The sequence below is a fragment of the Aulonocara sp. 'chitande type north' Nkhata Bay genome, linkage group LG3 (assembly GCF_057382095.1).
Source record: "Aulonocara sp. 'chitande type north' Nkhata Bay isolate Kocher_YH1m ecotype deep benthic linkage group LG3, A_spYH_male_GT1.1, whole genome shotgun sequence".
NCBI classification, from domain to species: Eukaryota; Metazoa; Chordata; class Actinopteri; order Cichliformes; family Cichlidae; genus Aulonocara; species Aulonocara sp. 'chitande type north' Nkhata Bay.
The window spans coordinates 21,870,210-21,888,197 of NC_141346.1; the positions used below are offsets into that span (position 1 = coordinate 21,870,210).

Here is a 17,988-nt window from a genome sequence, read left to right on the forward strand (position 1 = left end):
GTTACATTTATTAACTAATATAAAGATTAAACGCATATTTACCCAGACGCAGACCAACACCCTCCACCTCGACTGCAGGCTCAAATGACGGAACACAGAGTTCCTCACCCTTTTATCTACAGGCGGCGACTAAATGGTGTAATTCAGTTTTACCGCCGCCTGCTGGACCGGAGGCTGAACTGACACAGTTAGTGCCTTCTTTTTAAAATGTTATGTATTAATTTCACGTAAATAAATAACTAATGCATGTCATATACATAATAATTTCATATTATATTTCTATTTATTGATATAATACATGGCACATGGTTTCAAAAATATTTAACTCTGGTTAAATGGTGACATGGTGCGTTATCCTGCTGGAAACAGCCATCAGAAAATGGGTACACTGTAGTCATAAAGGGATGGACAGGGTCAGCACAGGCCTGTGGTGTTTAAATGATGTTCAGGTTGTATTAACACCATACTTGCACCACCTGCAGCAGCCTGAACCATTGATATGAGACAAGATAGAACCATGCTTTCATATTCCGGCCCTACCGTCACAGCAGAGATTGAGACTCATCACACCAGAAAAGTTTTCTCTCTCACTTTTCTCATGTGAATTTAGCCTCAGTTTCCACCGAGTGTGGCCTTCTGCTGCCTTCCTATCAGATTGAAGCAGTCTGACCACTCTCCTCTGACCTGGATATTTTTCTCTTTTTCAAACCCTATCGATGAGTGTTGAGGAAAATGCCAGATCAGCCATTTCTGAAATACTCAGACCAGTCTGTCTGGCAACAACAACCATGCTCAAAGTCACTTTAATCACATTTTTTCCTCATTTTGATGTTTGGATTGAACTTCAGCAGGACATCGTGACTATGTCTTCGTAGCTAAATCATTGCGTTGCTGCTGTGTGATTGACTCATTAGATATTTGCATTAAGGCAGAAACTTATATCATGAACCAGACAGAAATAAACACATAAAAAACATAATAATTAGAATATATGATGAATAAATAAAACCAGCAAAACTTGACTTCTCTTTAATTTAATATTAGATTAAAAACACAATTCTGTTAAACGTATTTTTCTAAAACAATTTTGAGTGGATTAAAGGTTGATCAGAGGGAGAGAGACAGAGATAAAGAGAGAGAGAGAGAGCCTCCCTCACTGTCACTGAATAACTGACTAACAGAACAGCCAATCACCTCTGCCCTGTACTCTCCATCTCGCTCCTGATTGGTGGATGCTGCAAAGATGACTGTTTGGTGCGTTCCTTCTCTTCCCCTCCTCTTCATCCCCTCCCTCCTCCGTGTGGTGGTGGTGCTGCTGCTGCAAGCTGCTGGTGTTGCCGTGACGATGATATCCTCCCCCTCCCACACACACACACACACACACACACTAACAGGCAGCAAACAAGACGCTCTCGTGACGCGATGGCTTCAGGCTGGAGAACAGACAGCAGTGATCGGCTGCGTCTGAGGAAAACATGGTGAGTGCTCTCTTTAATTTCCAAGATGAGAGGACAGACGGACGACTGCGTGGACAGATGGATGGCTGGATGATTGATGGGTGGAGGAATGTGTGAGGATGACAGCAGCAGCAGCTGTAGCATGCTGTGTTTTCTTGATAGGGAGAGAGAGGGAAGAGGGGAGGATGGACAGACTGCAGATGGATGAAGGTGGAGGACTGAATGAATGAATGAATGCAGGAAGAAACTGATCAGCTTTAAAGCACATACAAGCCTGTGTGTGTGTGTGTGTGTGTGTGAGTGTATGTGTGTTTGTGTGTGTGTGTGTGTGTGTGTGTGCTGCCAGGCCTGTAAATGCAGGTTAGCATCCTGAGTGCTAACAGTAACAGTAGGTACGTCACTCCTGTGAACCAAAACTGGGCTGATCTGCTTTCATTTCTACAGCCACATATAAACAGACAAACACATACAGATATGGATGGATTAGCAAACAGACAGCAGGGGCAGGGAGCAGCAGGTCAGAGCTTGTTTGATGTTTGAAGTTAATGCTTCTTCATTTAAAGTCAGTCGAGTGACTACAAAAAATAAACTGACCACAGAGATGAAGAGAAGATGTTGAAATTACTGAAAAGATGCCAAATAAGCAATAATGATACAGAAAAAAAGCCAGAAGACATGAAAAACATCTACAAGAACAAGCAAAAATGACTAAAGAAGATATGAAAAAGGCACAAAATCGCTGCAAAGAGACCCAAAACTGAAAGTTAAAAGCATAAAAAAATAACAGAGAAAAAAACACAAAGACACAAAACTACAAAGAAAATCAAACCGACTGCAAAAGAAATGCAACAGTTAAAAATGTGCAAAATCTCCCCAAAGACGCATCGAGTCACCACAAAGCGAAGCAAAGCAATCAAAAATGCAAAAAAAACATATGCAAAGCCATAAAAAAAGTACTCCGAAAGAAGAAAAACAACTGAAAAAAATCACTAAAGAGATGCTAAATAACTTTTAACAGATGCAAACATTCAACAAACAAATAACAAATGTAAAGAGATACTAAATTAAAAAGACAAGACACATCTGACTATTCTCTTCTGCTTATCCAACACCAAGATAAAAATCTAACATCATAAAAAACACAAAGATTTATAAAATGAAAATAAAAGAAACATTGTAAAATTACAATAAAGAGACACAAAATTAGCATGAAAAGATGCAAAACAGCTACAATGACACACAAAACGACCACAACAGATTTCACACACACAAAAATCATCTCCACACAGAAAAAAACCCTGAATAGGAAACAAAAACTGTAAATCACTACACAGACACACCAGCAACCAGAACAGAGGCAAAATGCTACAAAGACGAGCATTAAAAGATGCAAAATCACTGCGAAGGCGAACAAAATAAATAAGAGTCACAAAACATTAAGGATGGACCAGGACTTCATTATCATCACAGTTATTGTGTTACATTTAAGTTTGTAACTAAATAGTTAGAGGTTTTGTAAATGGTCGTATCCAGGACAATCTAACCCTGATAACTGAGCTTAAGTGTTTGAGTTCAAGTATGTTATGACCACATGGTCAGTAGTGACAAGCATGAAAATATATGTCTGCAGGATGAACTGGATGAACTACAAATTACTCAAGAAGGAGCAAAGCTACTAGAAAACACATCAAAAAGATTACTAATCATCCATTTACTTAACAGCTCATCCAATATAGTCTATCCTAGGTGAGTGCAGAGTGACAAGCTGGGTCACAGAAAAGACTTTAAAGAAAAACAAGATGAGAGAAGGAGCCAGAAAACTAAGAAACAAAAACAGAAATTTGACTATAAAAAGAAAAAAAATATGCACGAAGAAGTGCAAATTGCAAACAAGCATAAAGATAGTGAAAAAGAGGTGCTTTGATGAAATCTGTAAACTGGGCATAAAATTAAAAAGCCTACAAAGACAAATAAATAGATGAAGTGATGAAACATTTTCAATAGAAACCATGGAGAAAGAAAAAGGTAATTACAACTTATAGAAGAGAGACAGAGGAGTGATTAAAACAAAGAGAAAAACAGAAACATTCCCACGGGAATACAAAGGGAGACAGATCAGATTACCTGACTCTGTGTGTATGTGTGTGATGCCACACTGTATATTTACTGGCAAGCTCTTCAGAAACTGGTTCCACTGGTACGTTTCTCAGGCTGCAGGCAGGATGTTTTGTTTTTTTTTCTTTTGACTTCTAAAGAAATCTCACAATCCTCTAATGGACGCTGCTCTGCTGAGCCAACATGATGTAAGTCTCTCTCTAATTAAATCAAAGTATTTCGTTTGTAATAACCAGCCTTTTGTTTAACCGGCATTCAAAATCAAGTGAAATTAATGTATTACTATGTCAGGTGCCCGTGATGTCTATCTTTTAATGAATACAACAACTTTGATTACTTACTATTTCTGATTTAAATGATGACTTTCCATTCAGCGCGTGCTGTTAGCTTATAAAATGTTCATATATATGTAATTAGTTAAGAGTTTCAGTTTCTTCCTTTGGAGTTACTGCACTGAATCATTCACTTCCATCCTTCTATGTCCTCCATATTTCTCTTGAATGCCAAGCAGTAACTTACAGTTGCCTTACTTCTAACTTTAAGCCTCAACAAAATCCAAACAAATAAGCTATTAAAAACAAACAAACTTGCAAACAAAGGTTTATGGAAGCTGTACAAAATTTGTACAGCTTCCATAAAGAGAGAAACTAGAGAAACACACAGACCAAAAGCATTCTTTGTAGCAGGCTGTAAATATTTCTGATGTACACATGGGATTTTAACAGAGCTGTGTATGGAGATCTACTCATGTTTGGAGCCTCTAGTGGTCCATAGAGGAACTGCAGTGTTTTGGACTTGAGCATGACCTTTTAACCCCAGACACTGTAGATGCTTTATGAGCATATTTAGTTTATAGACAGTGAGCGGCCCAAGTTGATCACAATTTAGCTTTAAATGGTAAGACTGTGAATGCAGATGAGTTAACAGCAGTTTGAGCTCATCTGGCCAAAGAACCATTGAGGTGAGGCATCCGTCCTTCCACAGTTCACAAGAATCATTATTCCTCCTACAGTATTTGTCAGATTTTGGTGAAACTTGCACACAATGATCACCTAATAGGTCTTCACCCAAAGCCAAGGTCAAAGTTAAGGTAATAACCTGTGAATAGTGATGAACTGTGAGATCGATGAACTATTACATTGTTGATGTTACTGTTTATAATCTTTTTGAAGAGAGCAAAGTGACTCCTACAGAATTACTTTTACAATGAAACTGTCCATGATAGATATATTTTGGGTTTTTAGTTAGTGCTGTACCTCTACTAAAGTGGGGAACGACGAGAAAATATCTCAGTTCAAGACCACTGTGATCAAAAGATGACGATCATTTTCTTCTGCAGAAATTTACATTTGCTGGGAGTTCCCGGCCCATTCATTAAGATACAGGGAAAAGCAGAAGCAGGGAGATGAGCAGCATGACAAAACATGAACACTAGGAGCTGAAATGGAGGTGGGTTGAAAGCAGCTTGCAGATGTACACCAACAGCAACTATGGGCAGGTTAAAGCAACTTATATAGCGTCCTGTGTGAAATTTACCAGCTGGAATTGTGGATGGGTTTGACTTGTAGCTGATATAGATCTGAGCAATATAGTGTAGCTATTCCTTAAAATAGTGTGAGAAGATTAAACACAGACATCAGTGTGAACCCGTGTATGGGAGAACATGCAGATACATGCAAAGCATTGATGAATCGCTGACTCTTCTTTATGAATCTGTGAGGAAAGAAAACAAAACAGAGAGAAAGGGTTCGATTGTCTCTTTGCACTGTGGCAGTTACAGGCAGCCACCACACACAAGTGCACACAAACACAGCAAAAGCATTGTAGAGCAAAGAAGGACTGAGAAGAAAGAAGAGTGGAAAGAAGGGAAATGTCAGAAAAATAATTTCCTTCAATGTGCCACGTTTGTGTGTGTGTGTTTCAGACAGACATAAAGTGTGAGCTTGTCTGTGTAAGGTTGCTTTCACGTCAGTCGAGGTCGTGTTTTCTGGGGGAGGAGGTATTAAAACAGGATTATATACAAGATCACAGAGAACTCGTAACCATAATCCCTCCTCTTTGTGAATTATTCATGAAAATATTCCTTTTTATATTTTACCCACAGATATGGGAGTGTATATGCTTTGGCTGAGCAAAGTGACAATGAAAAATAAACCTAGACTCCAGACACAAAGAGAGAAGGAAAACAGTCAGGCTTCCAAAAACAGCACTGCTCATAACCTTGTTTTGTCAACTAGTTAAAATTTACATGGATTTACAGCAAAAGAAAAGCAGCCAATTACTTAAAACTGAAAACATGAAAACAACATTTTCTCTTATAAAAATGATATTATTTATGGCTTTTACACTTGCCAGTTTTTATTTACATACATGTTAATTCATAGTAATATGGTAATTTAACTTACTTTTATTAAAAAGTCAAGTGAGTTTATTTTCTTTAATTCTTCTAGCAATTAAATAAAAATGTTAAATTTACAAGAAAGAGAAAAAAAGAAAAATCAAAAACATTTGCAAACCATAATTAAGAACACAATTATTCATGCAAAAACAACATTTACTGTTCACAAAAGCACACAGTTAGTCATTCGTCACATGTGTAATAAAATATGACATTCATTTTATTTTTTATTGTATTTTGATTTATTTGCAGTGGTGTAGAGTGTACACATAGTAGTTAGTATTAAATGTTCGTAAATGTAAAGTTATTTTAATCCTTGCATATGAAACACGTAACATGTTTCATTAGATGCATGTCCCCCCTTAACCCACAGGCAGTGATCCTGCATCTGTTATGGGGTTTCCTGCTTTATGTGTACAGTGCACTGTACACTGGTAGTGTGCATTTAGTTAAAGTGTTGTTGTTTTTAAAGAACTGACAGATTAATGTTTTTTTCTCCATTTTCAGTGGAACAAATTGAGCTTTTTTCTATCATGTGCTGTGGGACCATAGCTAAAAGTCTATTTTTAGGCGTTCACACTGATTCAGCATTATTACCACCATCTCTGTGACTTTAACATGATAGTAAAAAGAAAAAGCAAAAAAAAAAATTAACCAAAAAAACAGACCTGGAACACTTTGTGAACCGAGCCATAATCATTGCAGCTCTCAGCACACTGCCAGCTAAATTTAGACTAAATTTCTGGGATTATAGAGGACATGATTGCTTCACTTTTTGGTGTATTTCCTTCTAGCTTGTGAACCCCCTCACCCCAGTCCTATGCAGTCTGTTACTATGGAAACCAGAACCTCCCTCCCCACCCGGCTCCCTCTCTGTTCTCCATCACTTTGAAGACATTTTGTTGACCTACATTACTGCTTCCAGAAGCTCTTCATAGTATTTTACTCCACATTTGCTGTTCCTGGTGGTCCAACAAGCAACAACATGCAGTCATCCCCCTGTTTGTGGCATCTGTCCATGGGCTTCCTATACAGGTTAAGCTTGATGTATCGTACCACTTGGGAGGCTATCCAGTCAGGTGAAATATTAAACCCACCTTTAATGCATTATGTTTACATGATAGAGGGTGAGTAGCAACCAGGTGCAGCCAATTAAATGCATGTGGTTAACTGCTTATCAACACCTCTATAAAACTGAAATTTTGATAGTCGTCAAATGTGAAGCCATCTATGCAACACCATAAAGTTGGTCCAAATTGGGTCATGCAAAAGGAAAATTATCCCAAGCACACAAGTGAATGTTTAACAGAATGGCTGAAAAAGAAAAGAACCAAGATGCTGCAACGGCCCACTCAAGTCCAGATGTCACCCTGACTGAAATGCAGTGGTGGGACATTAAGGGAGCTGTGCATAGATGAACTCTAGCAAACCTCAAACAGCTGAGGCAATGTTGTAAAGACATAAAACGTGTAAAGAAGAGTGGCCATAATCCCTCCACAACAATGTGAGAGACTGATAAAGTCATGGTTCTTTAATGTGCTGAATCATGCAGTGTCGTTTTAAAAGAGTTTTTCACCAGACAACATAGAGTCCTGTGAAAAAAACCCTCTTTTTCATGTGAATATATCAGCATTTGTGTATTTTTTCCAGCTAGTACACATAGTACTATAAACACACGTTTATATTGGCAACTGGAAAAACTTTGTCGATATTAATTAGCAGTTCCCGGGAAAGTTGGAAGAGTTTTTAGAGGCAAATAGTCGCATTTTAACAATAAACCAGTGGACATGTATGTTACCTCTCGTAAAACCTCTCAAACGCAGCATTAATTAAATGCATTTGAACTATGGAATCCAATCCAATTTAAGAGCAACTTAAAGCCAGGAAATATTAACATAAATCAAACAGCGTCATATCAAAATATTAAAGTGAGACTATGCCAAACAAAGCCGACAGTACTAAAGCTTGATTCATTAGCTAACATTAAGAAAGGCCAGAAAGAGGACCAGGCTGGCTAGACAAGACAATTTAAACCACTTTTATCTACATTTAAATCAAATATGTCAAATTTGATTTACATGTAGAAATAATTTTACAGTTTGCCAATATTTGTTTTTCCTAAAAAACATTATACAATCTATCTGTAACCAGTGTTACAGAGTAACGGAATACATGTACCGCCGTTACGTATTTAAAATACAAATTATGAGTAACTGTATTCCGTTACAGTTACCGTTTAAAAAGGTGGTATTCAGAATACAGTTACTTTGTTGAAATAAATGGATTACACTGCGGTACTTTCCTGTTTCATATTGTCGCGGGTCAGGACTGTTTGGGTTTTGTTCGACAGCTACGCTCTTTGTTCCAGGCGGCAGCGTTACGGTTGCCATGGTTACAGGGTGACGCTCTCTCTCTCTCTGCGACTGTGTGTTTCCTGGGTGAGAGAGCGCCTTTTCGTTGTTGTTGTTGTTGTGGTAAGCTAACAGGCAAGCATAGCTCTAAAGAATGTAGCATCATGGGCAGTGTAGTCCGTGTTGCAGGGAGAATGGACTGCCATACACGTTATGAGTCTGTGAGTGCGAGGAGGGAGAAAAAGGGGAGTGGAAAGGTGCGAGTTGTCATCGAGGAAAAACGGGAACTGGAAGCATGTAAATATAATAATAACCACTTCAGCCAAGAAGAGTGCCTGACGAGCCCAGTTGTAAGTAAGCTATTAAGACTCGACTGTACACCGTGTTCGTGTTTTCCTCCGAAAACAATAAGTTCCGTTGGAGCAGTCTTTCAACGCCTCTCTCTGTCTCTCGCAAGAAAAGTTGACCCACACAACAAAGTAAAGCTATTTTTCGGCTACGAGCCGACAGGGACCCCGCCGTATTAGTCAGAGGTCCCTTTACTACAGTTCGGAGTCGCGGACCTTCAGTAACAGTAATAAATCACACAGCAATAGTACATTCACGTTGTTGTAAAAAGCATGATAATATATTGTAACGTTCACAAGAACCAGACGGTTGGGGTCTCAGTTTGTCCGTTTATTCGGCACATAAGCCAGCGGGTTGTTAACTCAGGGGGAAGCGCTCTCGAACTACACCTCTCTTCAGCCTGGCACACACACAGAACAACCAGGTCCCCCCACCCCTTCCTGTACACCACCCTCACTACTTCCTGCAGCCCAACCAAACATGAATCTTAAAGGAACAACAACAGTGTGCAGAGAAAACCAACATGTCACTGTCCAGTAACACTTAACCATCGTTACACTGCCCCCCCAGCAATAAGTTCCTCGTCCCCGAGGGAACGACACAGTCTCTGAGGCGGGGCGGTAGCCTACGTTCCCTCCTTGACCTCCTGAGCCCCTGAGGAGGACGCGGAGCTTTGGGGCTTTGGGGTGAAGAGTCCGAGGGGGGGGGAACGCAGCCCCGGTCGGGGGCCCCTCTGAGCAGGGTCATGGACGCTCTGTACACGTCCCTCTGGAAAGGAGGGGAGGGACTGTCCTCTGTAGGGGGCCATCCGGTCTCTGTGCAGCGCTACTATCCTCCCCCTAGGAGGCAACTGCACCCTGTAAACAACCTCCCCCACTCGCTCTAGGATGCTGCAAGGCCCCACCCAGCTGCTATCCAGTTTAGGACACCGTCCCTTCTTCCTCTTTGGGCTATAGACCCACACCAGCTCCCCAGCACGGAAGTGCCTCCCTTTAGTGGTGATGTCGTAATTCCTCTTTTGGCGCAGGCCTGCCTTCGCCAGCTGCTCTCGGGCGTAGGAATGTGCAGAATCCAGCCGGTCCTGCAGCTTCCTTGCGTAGTCCCGGCCCGGTGGTGCCTCTGGCGCGTCCGGGGGTTTCCCAAAAGCCAACTCTGCAGGAGTTCTCAGCTCTCTCCCTAACATGAGCAGGGCAGGCGTACATTGGGTGGAGTCCTGCACTGCCGACCTGTAGGCCATGAGGGTAAGGGGAAGATGGTAATCCCAGTCCCGTTGGTGTTCTGAGGTAAGGATGGCTAGCTGCTGGGCCAGCGTCCTGTTAAACCTTTCCACCAGCCCATCGCTTTGGGGGTGAAGTGGGGTGGTGCGGGTTTTCTTAGTCCCAAGGTGTTCACACATGGCAGCAAATACCTTGGACTCAAAGTTACGCCCCTGGTCACTGTGGAGGGTCTCTGCTGTTCCAAAGCGGCTGAACATCCCCTCCACTAATACATCAGCGACCGTCTCAGCCTCCTGATCTGGGATGGCGTATGCTTCCGGCCACTTGGTAAAATAGTCCATGGCCACAAGAACATAGCGGTTTCCTCTGTCTGTGCGAGGAAATGGGCCCATGACGTCCACAGCTACTCGCTCCATTGGGGCTCCTGCTGGTTGCTGCTGAAGCTGAGCCCGGGACTGGTCTTGTGGCCCTTTGTGTGAGGAACATGCATCACAGCTGCGGCAAAAGTCCTCCACATCCCTCCGCTGTTGACCCCAGTAATAGCCCTGGCGGAGGCGGCGAAGAGTCTTGGAGACCCCAAAGTGGCCAGAGCCAGTGTTCCCATGGCAGGCTCCCAGCACAGCTGACCTCAGCGACCTTGGCACCACAACCTGCCACCTCTCCTCCCCCTTGGCAGGATCCTTCCAGGCACGCTCCAACACCCCCTCCTTCAGCCTGAGAGCTGCAAACTTGGCCCACAGCCCCCTGGTACAGATGGAAAACCCAGTGACCTCATCCCAAAGGGGTTGCTCCCCCTTCTCCAGCCACTGCAGGACCGGCAGCAGGTCTGTGTCTTGTTCCTGCCGTGCCCTCCACTCCGCTGCATCCACCACCAGAAGAACCCTGCAGGCGAGCTGTGCTGCTCTGTCTATTGTCGTGAGTTCCCGCTCTATTTCCTCTCGCTTCTCACAGTAACGGCAGCCAGCTGCAGCACATGGGCGGCGAGAGAGGGCGTCTGCGTTAGAATGGTGCGTCCCTGCTCTGTGCTCCACGGTGAAATTGAAGGCTTGGAGCTCCTCCAGCCAGCGAGCCACCTGTCCCTCTGGCTCCCTGAAAGACATCAGCCACTGAAGGGCAGCATGATCAGTTCTGACAACAAATGCTGTGCCGCACAGGTAGTATTTAAAGTGTCTCACCCCCGCCACCACAGCCAACAGCTCTCGTCGTGTGACACAGTAGCGCCGCTCGCTCCTGTTCAGGACCTGGCTGAAGTACGCCACCACCTTCTCCCCTTCCGGTCCAACCTGCGACAACACCGCTCCCAGCCCCACATTACTTGCGTCAGTGTCCAGGACAAAAGGCAGGGCGGGGTCAGGGGGGGCAAGGACTGGGGACTCTGTCAGCGATCTGCGGAGGGTGTCGAACGCCTGCTGACAGTCCTGGGTCCAGATGAAGTCACGGTCCTTCTGCAGCAGGTGGAAGAGTGGTGCGGCTATGGAGGAAAAGCCCTTCACAAACCTCCTGTAATAAGACGCCAGTCCTAGGAAGCTTTTGAGCTGTTTCTGGTCTGCTGGTGTGGGCCACTCGGTAATGGTATGAATTTTTTCCTCCAAAGTGCTGATGCCCTCACGACCCAGCTTGTGGCCCAGAAACTCCACCTCCCTCCTCATGAAGTGGCACTTGTCGGGATGCAGCTTCAGGCCTGCAGCCGCCACCCTCTCCAACACTTGTCTCAGGGCATCCAGGGCAGCATCAAAGGAGCTCCCGTGCACTAGAAGATCATCCAGGTAAACCAGACACCGTTGCCGTGGGACGCCAGCCAGCACACTGTCCATGAGCCTCTCGAAGGTCGCAGGAGCGTTGCAAAGGCCAAAACTCAGGACTTTGAACTGCCATAGTCCCCTGTTAGTGCAGAAGGCTGTCTTCGGTCTGGATTCCGGGGACAGTGGCACCTGCCAGTAGCCACTCCGCAGGTCCAGGGTGGAAAACCAGGAGGACCCGGCTACTAAGTCGAGGGACTCATCAATCCTGGGAAGGGGGTAAGAGTCTTTCTTCGTCACTTTGTTGAGTGGTCTGTAGTCCACACAGAAACGCATCCTAGGACTTTTTTTCTTAGGCACCATCACCACCGCGGAGGCCCACGGGCTATCAGATGGTTCTATGATGCCCGCCTTCATCATTTCACACAGCTCCCTGTCTGCAGCCTCCTGATGAGCCAGGGGCAGGCGGCGGGGGCGCACTTTAATAGGCTGGGCATCCCCGGTCTCAATGACGTGCTCTACCAAGTGTGTCAAGCCAACATCACTTTCTTTCAGGGCAAAAATGTCACTAAACTCTTTTAGTACCTGCCATAGACTCTCTTGCTGCTGTGGAGTCAGCCCCTCACAGTTCTTTGACCAGATACTCCTCACTGCTGAGAGCCTCTCCTCCTCCTCCTCCTCCGCTCGCTGTTCTGCTGGCGGGTCTGCAGGGGTCTCTGCGGTGGAGGTGGACGCCGCGGCAGATGCTGTGCAGACCGGGGGTGGAATAAGCGGCACCTTCTTCCCATCAGGGAGTACGAGGAGGCCTTTGCCTAAGTCCAGTACACCACCAATGGCTCGTAAAAAATCCAGCCCAAGGATGCAGGCGTCCTGCACGTCAGCCACCCAGGCAGCATAAGACACACCGAGGTCCCCCACCTTGAACTGGAACACTCCCTTCCCTCTCATTGGGGCCAGATCACCGGTCACAGTCTTAAGTTGCACGTTAGTCGGTTGTACAGCAGCTCCGGTTGGGACAATATCGGGTCGGACCAGCGTTGCATTGGATCCCGTGTCCAGCAGGGCCGTACAGGACACCCCCGCAATCGTCACTGGAACATGGCAAAAGCCACCAACCTGGGTCCAGCCCACAGTGATGGCCGCACCGGGTGGAGGTGGCGGTGGTGTGGGGATGTCGTTCTCCCAGGCCCGTGTACTCCCGCCTACACGGGCCCGTGGGCGTTTCCCTGAACCGCTGCAAGCTTGGGGCACTGCCTGATGAGGTGTCCGACTTGTCCACATCCCCAGCAGCTCTGAGGTCGGCGGTGTGGGCCAGCCCGAGGGGAAGGCGACTGCAGCGAAGCTGTCTGCACCAAACTGCACAGGCCCGCTGGCGTCTCCATCTGTTCCACAGGTGCTGACACAGCCCTCACCACGTGTGCGTCGTCAGCGCCCCCAGAGGATCCTGCAAGCATCTCCCTCTCCAACGCTAGCTCCAGGGCTGCACTGAGTGTGGCCGGCCGAGCAAGCTGAGTTTGCATGCGGAGCTCTTTAGGGCTCAGGGCCTGCAGGAACTGGTCCCGAGCTAACTCCGCCTGCACTGATGGTGGCATGCTGTCATACGCCCTCCGGCAAAGGCACTCGACTTCATGGGCCAAAATGCGGAGGGGCTCACCTGGCAATCTGCGTCTGTTGTGGAACTCCGACCTCAGCAGCACTGGTTGGTTATACTGCCCGAAGCACCTCTGAAGTGCTCCGACCAGAGCATTATAATCTCCCCTCTGCTCCTCGGTCAGCAGCAGCAGGCATGCAGCTGCATCCTCACACAGGCACAAAGCCAATTGGAGAGCTTTATGTTCCTCAGACCAGCCAGCTGCAACAGCTAACAGCTCGAACTGTGCGATAAACACTTCCCATGGCGTCTTGCCGCTGAACTTAGGCGTTTTTATATTCGCTGCAGCTTGCTGGGCGCCGCCATGTTTGTTTACATCACATGACGGCGCGCCAAGCGAGGTCGACTCCTTCCCGCCGGAATCGCGGCCGCTGTGCGAACAGTTCCCGAGCCTAGTCAAACCTGGAGAAAATCCAGCCTCGGCAGACAGCCGCAGCGCCGTTTCCCTCACTCCATGGGCGGGCGAGCGCGGACGAACCTCCCTCTCCTCCGTCTCCTTCTTAATCCTGCCCGGCAACATCCTCGTCTCGTAACGGCAAGCGTCGCCGGCAACAGGGTCTCGGGCGTTCTGGGGTTCTTTTTTTCTTTCTTCACTTCTGACACCAATGTAACGTTCACAAGAACCAGACGGTTGGGGTCTCAGTTTGTCCGTTTATTCGGCACATAAGCCAGCGGGTTGTTAACTCAGGGGGAAGCGCTCTCGAACTACACCTCTCTTCAGCCTGGCACACACACAGAACAACCAGGTCCCCCCACCCCTTCCTGTACACCACCCTCACTACTTCCTGCAGCCCAACCAAACATGAATCTTAAAGGAACAACAACAGTGTGCAGAGAAAACCAACATGTCACTGTCCAGTAACACTTAACCATCGTTACAATATTAAGTAATCCAAAGTATTCAGAATACGTTACTGTCATTGAGTAACGTAACGGAATAGGTTACAGAATACATTCTGGGGCATGTATTCTGTATTCTGTAATGGAATACATTTTAAAAGTAACCTTCCCAACACTGTCTGTAACACAAATCTAAGAAATTAAGTAAAACAAAGAAAAAAGAAATGTTATCAGATCCAACGAATAATGAATTTTATAAGTTACAAACACAGTTACGAAGTCTAGTTCAGTGAATATAATGGAATAACATATGCCAAGTTTCATTGACTACAAACTCACTAGCCTGGATAATTGTCAGTCAGCTAGCCAAAACTGATTGGAAACGTGGTTCCTCACAACAAGTATTATTTGTCAGATAATAGCATTAAAAATGCTTTGAAAGGGACCAATGGCTCAAACATGGTTGAGAAGTCAAATTCAGTGACTCAGCTCAGAGCAGGTGAAACTGAGCAGAGAACTATCTGCTCTGGCTGATACTTACTTTATAAGTAAGTTGGCCCTTACTTTATACCATCAACAGGCTAAACTGCTGAGTTATATATAAATTTTATCTTTTAGTTGTCATAAAGGGGGAATTAGCTACAGAGACCAATGATGTATTTCTACCAGACGTTTTAATGGAATAAAATGGTAATTTAGCTCACATCATTGAGACAGGCTCCAGTGGCCACTGGAGGAACTGCAGTTTTTGGAACTTATGTTTCATTTTTTAACTGGTGACATTGCTGCTTGGTGCTCTTTAAAAGAAAAGCACTCTATACTATTGCTTGTGATTAGATAAAATATCTGAAATGAAAATATAGAAAAGAAACTTTGGGAGCATGAGAAATAACATTTTTTTTTTAAAATTACTTTCATTCTGACCGAATTTGCTTTGTCCTATAGCGTGTTTGCAGACTGTAACCAAGACAACTCAGCTCCACTTTATGGCCAGTAAAAGCAGATCCCTGGCTGGTTCATTCAGAGGGAAACTCATACATGACACTTGGTCAAGTAACTGCAGGATTTTGTGATTCCGTGAATGCCTGAAAAGATAAAAGGCATTGCACACTCATTACCCATGGAAATACAGTTTTCCCAATGCCATAAAGGTTTTTCATTTAGTGGCAGCGAGAAGAACAACAGTTTGAGGTACTTTAACCCATCCATCCATTCGCTTCCATTTATCCTTTTCAGGGTGACACTGGAGCCTATCCCAGCAGTCGTAGGGCGAGAGGCAGGGTACACCTTGGACAGGTCGCCAGTTTGTCGCAGGGCTAACACACAGAGACAGACAACCATTCGCACTCACATTCACACTTATGGGCAATTTAGATCGATCAATTAACCTATCCACATTAACTGCATATCTTTGGACTGTGGGAGGGTGTCGGAGTACCCAGGGAGAACCCACGCAAGCACGGGGAGAACATGCAAACTCCACACAGAACTCATTGAACTCAGGACCTTCTTGCTGTGAGGCAACAGTGCTAACCGCTGTGCCACCGTGCTGCCATTATAACCCACATTTATTAATCAAATTTAATCTACCTGATTCAATCTTAAGACTGAGACAAAAGCAAAATGAAAAAGTATAAAGGAACACAGTCAAGAGTTCGAAGCTTAAGTAAATAATCTCTCTTGTCTCTCTGTGTTTATCTGCTTTTCCAACTAATCCTCATCCCTCTCTCTGTCTCGTTTCTGCAGGACACAGTGTGATCTGCCCACAGCTTGAACCCTATGTGAATCAAATTAACACCATAGTTCATTGCTTTTCACCCAATAAGACCTAAAGAGGATTGACTACTTTCATTCACTCGGTTTATGTGCTTGAAGAAACAACACATGGAAGCAGAAAGATGTTTTAAATGGGATATGTACCTAAATGTGGACACCTGGACACTCTTTCCCCCCATAGTGGAATAACCTATGCCAAGTTTCATTGACTACAAGCTCACAAGCCTGGATTACTGTGCCCTGAAATTACAGAAAAACCAAACCTGCATCTGGATTTCTGGCATTCTTCTTTGTGTGTGAAATGTTGATGTGCTTTTCCAGAGATCTAGCATCCGCCAAGAGTTATCACAAGGAGTTCATATGAACATTTGATCCTTTTTATGTTGAATACACAATGGAATAAAAGGGTGAGACAAGGAGCTTACAAAAACAAACAGTACAAAAATACATCTGGAACCTTGTATCTAAACATAAAGCCCCTTCCCCTGGCTGCAGAGTGGAAAAAGGGGTGTGTTTGGAGGTTTACCCTCACCAGGCTGCCACTTGCAGATGGAGGCCCACCAACACTCCCCAGATAGCAGCAGTGAGGAGTGCACCGTCCTGGAGGCTCCACCTGGCAAAAACGCCTGCCCACAACATGCAGGGAAGGTAGGTATTCAATAGGTGTGCAAATGTCCTGAACTACATATGAAAAGTGACATGAAAGCAAGCAAAAACGTGTCCACATATCGCACAAAGCCAAAATCAGCTTAAACCTTGGAGGTAAATTTCAGTTGGCTAAGAATAAACGTTTCTGTTAAACATCAGTGGTACAAAAGGAAACCAGAAGTCTTCCAATACCATACAAAGTTATGCCTCGCCTGTAATTCTGTTCATATCCATTCATGTTTATGCTTAACCTCCATATTATAATCCTTATTTATTTTTATATTCAATCCATATTTATTTATTTATTTATTTTATATGGTAAATGGCCTGTATTTATATAGCGCTTTACTAGTCCCTAAGGACCCCAAAGCGCTTTACATATCCAGTCATCCACCCATTCACGCACACATTCACACACTCCAATATTACCTCCAATATAGACTGTCCCTGCCAGCTAAACTGAAACTGAAGCCAAAGATAGGACATCTACCTACAACACATGACAAGCGTCTCAAGTTTTACACAAACAAACGATAACTCTTTGATTTTTTCTGACTTGGGTTTGGTAGTATATGCCTATATGAACAAAATGAGAATAATTCAAACGCCATTTAAGTTAAATGGCGTTTGAATTATTCTCATATCGGATGTTTTCACAGATTATGTGTGCTGATGACATCAGGAGTTTTTATAGATCATTTATGCTGATGTTAGCATTATTCATATGGCAATTTAGTAAAGCGTATTAATCTTTTGTGTCATTGTGAATTCAAGTAATATTGTATTTTTTTTTTAAAGAGCTCAAACAAAGAAAGTTTCTAGCTCCCCCAAGGTTTTTCTTGATTCGTGTGACCCAGACCTTTGACCTATGGCCTTGAAGCATTTCATACTAAAATGGTGTATTTAACATATATTTTTACGCAGTTCGTGATTCTACAAAACTCTATGGTTTCATTGTAATATCGTATGGAATAGTATTGCAAAATACGGTTATGGTTCTCAACAGTAAATTCTGAATTCACATTTCACATATTATTGGCCTTGAAGCATTGCATACTAAAACAGTGTATTTTACTACCTTTGCCCACATGGTGGGAGCAGAATCTGCAAAAATCATTGGTTCTTATCATGTAAAAACTTGAGATTTTAACATATATTTTTACGCAGTTCGTGATTCTACAAATATGGTTTCATTGTAATATCGTATCGTATCGTATTGCAAAAAAAGTGCATGGTACAGCACACTCTGTGCCCTTTCATAGTGTATATATCACACTCAATATGGTTTCTTTAAATCTTGTCTTCTATGTCAACTTTGTCCTTTGGCACTAACAATGAAGGTCTAAGTCAAATGCTTAGCCATCCTAGGTACTCATGTCGCCCAAGGCCTTGTATATACCTGTAACGTTTAAAGATGAGCCATAAAAAATTGGGGTAATATAACATTT

General features: G+C 44.0%; 1 protein-coding gene and 1 long non-coding RNA gene across 4 annotated transcripts in view; one reads left to right on the forward strand and one right to left on the reverse strand.

The window, feature by feature from the left end:
* The window catches only part of LOC147334534 (uncharacterized), a 4,374-nt gene extending 4,258 nt beyond the window's left edge, over nucleotides 1–116 (reverse strand). The window contains exon 1 of one of the 2 annotated variants that reach the window (XR_015126204.1): nucleotides 43–116. This is a non-coding gene — a long non-coding RNA (uncharacterized LOC147334534). The remainder of the gene's footprint in view (nucleotides 1–42) is intronic. The other variant, XR_015126205.1, reaches the window with a different exon arrangement.
* A 1,183-nt stretch (nucleotides 117–1,299) lies between these two features.
* LOC147334541 (tripartite motif-containing protein 2-like) overlaps nucleotides 1,300–17,988 on the forward strand; it is a 28,095-nt gene continuing 11,406 nt past the window's right edge. Inside the window, exons 1-2 of one of the 2 annotated variants that reach the window (XM_086273135.1) lie at nucleotides 1,300–3,760; nucleotides 15,863–16,540. In XM_086273135.1, coding sequence (XP_086129261.1) covers nucleotides 16,442–16,540 — 99 coding nt within the window. In that variant the 5' untranslated portion in view covers nucleotides 1,300–3,760; nucleotides 15,863–16,441. The remainder of the gene's footprint in view (nucleotides 3,761–15,862; nucleotides 16,541–17,988) is intronic. The other variant, XM_086273128.1, reaches the window with a different exon arrangement.